The sequence below is a fragment of the Zingiber officinale genome, chromosome 2A (assembly GCF_018446385.1).
Source record: "Zingiber officinale cultivar Zhangliang chromosome 2A, Zo_v1.1, whole genome shotgun sequence".
NCBI classification, from domain to species: Eukaryota; Viridiplantae; Streptophyta; class Magnoliopsida; order Zingiberales; family Zingiberaceae; genus Zingiber; species Zingiber officinale.
In genome coordinates, this window is record NC_055988.1 from 174550925 (window position 1) to 174557254 (window position 6330).

The 6330-nt window shown below is 34.4% G+C and overlaps 1 protein-coding gene across 2 annotated transcripts; it reads left to right on the plus strand.

Moving 5' to 3' along the window:
- The first annotated feature begins 3505 nt into the window (after positions 1–3505).
- On the plus strand, positions 3506–5926 carry LOC122043407 (box C/D snoRNA protein 1-like). Of its 2 annotated transcripts, XM_042604001.1 has the most exons (6): positions 3506–3804; positions 3885–4086; positions 4631–4699; positions 4910–5042; positions 5124–5355; positions 5430–5573. In XM_042604001.1, the coding sequence occupies exons 1-6, from the start codon at positions 3582–3584 to the stop codon at positions 5435–5437; spliced, it is 867 nt and encodes a 288-aa protein (XP_042459935.1). In that variant the 5' UTR covers positions 3506–3581; the 3' UTR covers positions 5438–5573. The 2 variants fall into 2 exon arrangements, with proteins under 2 accessions (XP_042459935.1, XP_042459934.1); XM_042604000.1 differs by having other exon boundaries at positions 3507–3804; positions 5124–5926.
- The last annotated feature ends 404 nt before the right edge of the window (positions 5927–6330 follow it).

Sequence of the window (6330 nt, forward strand, 5' to 3'; positions counted from 1 at the left end):
TGAGAAAAAGTGTTAGGATAAAATTTAACATATTCAAATTAAACTTACTCCAATTAATCCCTAAATAGAAATTCTATCAACATCTTTCTCTCTTCTTTTGATTATTCTTCATGGTCACAGAAATCACCTCTCCTTTTATATGCATCAATTTAATTCTTGGCAGGATCTTGCCATCCTTCTCAATATTTATGATAGATTTTATCTATGTGACAACATATTTAGTAATATAAATTAAAATTCATACATGTTTAGCAATAATATATAATAACACATAAAAACTATTAGACTTCAAAATAACTATTCTAGGTTATGCTCTATCTCGTCTTTCTTTTCACCACATGATCAACCCTATTCCTCACAGTATCCACAATAGAAGATTGAAAAAGATTGATCTTCTCTATTTTTTAAGTAGCAACGTCACTACCAGAAATATGTTCTTCACTTGAACCACTATTCTTTTCTCCTTCCAATCCATCACCATCAGATCCTATCAATCTAGTGTTTTCTTTATTCAATTGAGAAATAACATCTTTTACCATCAAATCAACATTATCATTTAAGTTAGGAGTTAGATCTTCATTCACTTCCACATTCAACTCAAATAACCCGACAAGTTCTGTCTCACCACCGACTTTGAATTCAATATTCTTATTCTCTTCAAAATTAAAATTTTCTTTCTCACCACCTATTTTTTCACTAATTGGTTCTGCCTCCACATCATCATTACTCTTTTTTTCACTGCTTGGTTCAGTCATCATCTTCTTATTAGCTAATCCATAATATTTCACACAATGTTTTACCATCAAAATAAGAGTAATGTAGTAAAAAAAATCTTATTATCATTACTTATCATAAATAATTTTATTATTTCTATATTTACCAAGGAACTTCCTTGTTTACTGCTTAGCAAAATCTCCTCATCCGAAAATGGTACTATATCCAAAACATTTTCATAATTATAAACACAACATCACTTCTACAATCATATTTAGAAAAAACATACTTAAAACATAGCAACTTACCCTGCTAAAATCAATGCCAGTAAATAATCTCTCGGTAGCATCACATTGGATGAAAATCTTATTCCTTTCCCAACGAAACAACCAAGAAAAATATCATAAAGACTGTGCATGCCCAAATGAAGGTATTCTTTCATATAACCAGGCCTGAATACACAAAGATATTATTACAATAATATGAAATATATCACAATCGCACTTCAAAAATTAAAAACTCACTATTAGGCTAACAGTAACAACCATCTACATACTTTTTTGTTTTTTTTCCAGCCTATTGCCATTACCGACGGTATGTAAAATAAGTTGGTGGCACACAAATCTCTATGCTGCATCTCCCCACGAGTAATCAAAGAACCTCGTCAGGTTATTAATGTAAGACATAATAAATCGAGGAGTGGAATAACTACCAACAGAAAAATAACAAAGTTAAATAGAAAGACAAATAAACGACCTAACAAAATTATCCACTTCAGAATCCTTCTCTGATCTAGCTAATCAAGAATTTTATCATGAATTGTAGTCCTAATTACGTTGCCGACTTTTCCTCCAAATAACCGAGCTACAAATTTGGACTCCATGTTGGCATCCAAATCAATAGATTGCCCCATATGGGCTAAACCAAGGATGATGGAAAACTCGGTCGATGTGAATGAAACTACAATGTTGCCATCAAATAAGAAAGAATATGAAGACTACTAGAATCTGTTTAATACTAAATCTATTCTGGTGTTACTAATTGACATCTCAGGAATCTCGAGCCATAGAGCAACTGGAGTGGTTTTGGTCCTCTCTTTTTGCTTATTACCCAAATTGGGTAACACTTCATCCAACACAACTTTAAAATATGTCAGTGAACAACGTGAACATGATTGTTCGCTACTTTTGCTCTTGCTCTTCTCCTCATATTTCTCCTTAACCTCCTTTAATTTTATAGCTATGATTTTCTTTCCCATTGCTGCATAAAAATAAACTACTTAATAATTCATACTATAAACTATAATTTATGGAAAATATGTGCATCAAAGTGCTTAAATTGAGTATATTGTTCAATTTATTGATAATCACTACATAACAACCATATATCTCATTTAATTAAAGAAGATAAAACATAAACACATTCATAAAACAGGTTGCAACTAGAAATCCAAAGCCCATTTTTATTTAAACAAACAAAATCAACCACACTCAAGTAACACGAACAATTTATAATTCATATCATAAAGTACAAGTCATAGAAAATATAGGCATTAAGACGCTTAAATTGAGTATATTATTCAATTTTTTGCTAATCAATATACAAAAGTAACATATATCTTTCAATTTTCAATTGAAGAAGATAAAACATAAACATAGTCATAAAATTACAATTTAAATATCAAAACTAATTTTATTTTAGATAGCAAATTAGATAACATCACCAATTTGAACTATTTATTTATTCACACCCTAAAGTACAAATCCTAAATATTTTGGACATCAAAGTGCTTAAATTAAATATATTATTCAGTTTATTGATAATCAATACTAAAACTAATATATATCTTTAATTCTTCGATTAAAGAAGATAAAACACAAATATACTCATAAAATTACAATTCGAATATCAAAACTAATTTTATTCGAGTCAGCAGAATGTGCAACACCAATAATTATAACAATTTATTCATTCATACCCTAAAGTACAACCCTATAGATTTTGACCATCAAAGTGCTTAAATTGAGTACATTACCCAGTTTATTGATAATCACTATAAAATTTATACATATCTCACATTCATTAATTGAAGAAGATGCAATACAAACTCATTCATAAAATTACAATGTAGATACCTAAACCTAATTTTGTTGAACCTCAACCTCACAAAATCGGAAACACTCATAAATGAAAACACCCATAAACTAAAATACCTATGAACTAAAGCTTCGATTTTTCATAGAGGAATAACAAATTAGTCGAAATCTAGGGTATACAAATTTTACTTACCAATGATTCAAGGGTTTAAGATGGTTTAGTCGGGTTCTGTCGTCTCACTAATTTTTGCCTTCAACATCGATGGAGATGGTTTAGGGACAAAGCCGAGGAGTGCGTCGCTTATGATTTGGAGTCGTGGAGGCAAAGTGTGTCGTCAAGTTTTGGAGTCGCGGAGGCGGAGTGCATCGTCGAAGTTTAGAGTTGCGAAGTGTTGCATCGGACGTTGGGAGATAAAGGAGAAGTTGTGTGTTTTAAATCCAAACGAGGATAGTATAGTAATTTCGCCAAAATTAGGGAATTGAAACAAATAAACTGGTTTGGTCTGTATCAAGAATAAATTTTTATTGATGCAGGGATTGAATGCAAATGTTTAAGTTTGATGGGAATTTAAAGATAATTTCTTGTTTAAAATTTGTGAGGCAAAGGTATTTTCAAAAAAATAAATATGTAAATTTTAGGGTGCAAATCAAACTTTCTCAAAAAAACAAATTAAGGGTTCCATAATCCACCACCTGCTCAAGAATAAAAACCCTCACTCGGACGCCGATCGCCGATGTCCTAAACCTTCTTTCTTCTCTCCAGTATCCGCCATGGGCGAGTCCGAATCCCCTTCGAAATCCAGCACGAAGAAGCCCTCTCTTTGCGACGAGTGTGGCTCAAATCCATGGAAGTACCGCTGCCCCGGTTGCTCTCTCCTCACCTGCAGCTTACCCTGCGTCAAATCCCACAAGGAGCGCACCAGTTGTACCGGGAAGCGGAAGCAGACCGAATTCGTCCCCCTTGCGCAGTTCGACGACAGTATCCTCCTCTCTGGTTAGTATCTCTTCACTGCGTTTCGTCAAAGCGTTGCCCTGATCGCTAACTCGCTTCTTTTGCCTTTTGGATGAGCAAAGATTACAACATGTTAGAGGAGACGAAGAGGCTGGTGGAATCGGCTCATCGTACGATAACTGGGTTCGGCAGCAATATCAGGTTTCGGCTTCCGATGAGGCTGCATATGCTCCGAAATGCTGCTAAACGCAGGAGGACTCGTCTTTTGGTTCTTCCACAGGGCATGTCTATGAGACAGAAAAACCAGTCTCACTACGACCGGAGGTTGGCAGATTATATACATTCAAAGTTGTAATCTTTTCTTAGAAAAGTAGTGGTCAGATTGACAGTAGCATGGTTTCTTGTTTATGTTGTTTTTTGTTTCATGTTAATCACACATGACTTATTGCACGAGAAACAAGTAACGTGCAGTTCAATCTTGATTTAGGAAACTTTTGATATATCGTAGCAAAGTCTTGAACTGATATAGATTTTTTTCCTTGCTTATAATTTTGGAGTGAAAATCTAAAGAGAAAGGCATTAGATGTTGAAATCACATGTTTGAATTTGATTATACTTCTGTTGTTTGAATACTTCCACCAATGGATTTTTTTCTTCTTGTTTTTCTTAATTTCCTCTCCTATAAAATATAAACACTACCCAAGGTTTGAATTACAGTGCAAATAATTATCTCTTATTTGGAACTTCAATTAGATTGTCCTATTTGCATTTGGATTCTCAATTCTTGTCTCAGTGAATAGTATGTTAGTGGCTACCGCTGCTGTTTATTGAATTACCGCCTTAATATACGAATTTCTTGTTATGGTAGGAACAATTGTATATATTGGACTGTGGAGTGGAGGTTTCACTCAACAGATGTTATCTTAATGGACCATGAGTAAGTTTCTAACATGCATATACTATAATTGTTCGGCACAGTAGTTGTTCTTGTTCATGAAAAGAGGTTTGATTTACTACATATCCTAGTTGTTATATGTGCAAATTATTGCTTTTCATATAATTTTGAATGATTGCTGCACTTGGAGACGTATCCTTTCATTTTGTCGTACTTGTAAATTAGAAACTGAAATTTAATGCTTCTTTCCAGGGTTGATGAACGTGTGAATTTGTCCACTATTCTTGAGAAACATCTAGCACCTAGTCCATGGGGTGATCAACTGAAATCATTTCGCAGCTCAAATTTGGATGACTTGAAGCTTTTCGTTCGAAAGAATGCTAAGGTTCTATTGTAATCAGTAGTGGTAATTTCTAAGTTACATGTAACATCTTCTCTATTTACTTATTTCTCGACATTTTGACAGGGGACCAAGTCACCTTACTGTCAATTGAACGTAAGGGCTCCTATTGGCCAACAATTGCAGAACACCATGGTTGTTGAGTACCCAGTGATTCATGTTTTTCTTCCTTCTCATTGTTATGATTTTGAAGTGGAGAAGACAAAGTCATCTATAAAGAAAGATGAAAAGTCACATTCTGTCGATTGTCTCTCAAGCCCCAAGGGTGTTACCTTTAGGGAAGAGGAAATCGAAGAAGGTGAGCTGCCTTCAGACACAGTAGTCGTGGATCTTATGCATTGCAAAACTGATGAGTCTTGCAACTCTACTCAGATTGCTAGAAGCAGCAATGTATCTGCAAATGGAGATAAATATATGCCAGCCTTGGTAGCCCAAAGTTTAGAACCTGTTCCTAGCGGGAAGCATGAAGATATTACCAAAGACACTAACACACATTTGGCTGGTCTACTATCAAACAGATGTTTGGAGGAGGATAAATTCGACTTTGAGCAAGAAGTCAAAGATGCTTGTTCAGACCTAATAGGGGAACTAAATCCCGATGATTTTCTATGCTTCGACACTCAGTTTGGTGGAGAGGATGAAGAAACAAGTAACAATTTCCTCAGTTTTGTTGATGATCTCTTCGAAGTTGAAGATTTAGAGGAAGGCGAAATCTCAAGTTAACGAAAATCATCATAGAAGTTTAAGTTCTTTCTAATTTGAAAGGGAAGATTGTATGACTCTGATTTGTACTCAGATTTTGGTCTCAGTTTGTCTTCATGCATCATCATCCAGAAAAGATGCTTGGTTTTGTCATTCTAAAGACTTCATTTTTAATTCTTTTTGGCTTTGGTGTTGTATGATTGTAGAGATGAGCAGCTTGTCTAAGTCAGCCATTTGTTAAACTTATATTTTAAAGCTGAATTTAAATCATGATTTAGGCTATGAATTGTAGTGGTAATACAACATTGTAGTACTTTGTGAGCTTCAACTGTTAAAGTACACAAACTGTGGTTACAAAAGCAGTGTTTGAGTAGTGACACTTTGCCCTTATCCATGATTCCTTATCCTCTAGGGTCCTCCGCACCCCTTTGTTCTTTGTTATCCTTTATAAACTCCTTGGTTCTTCGTGGCTGACCGGATGCACCTCTACTCCCTTCACTTCTAATCTCTTTTTCTTTATCAACGGAGCAATCCTCCATTGTTGATTGTGAATTTTTCGTTACTTATCTTT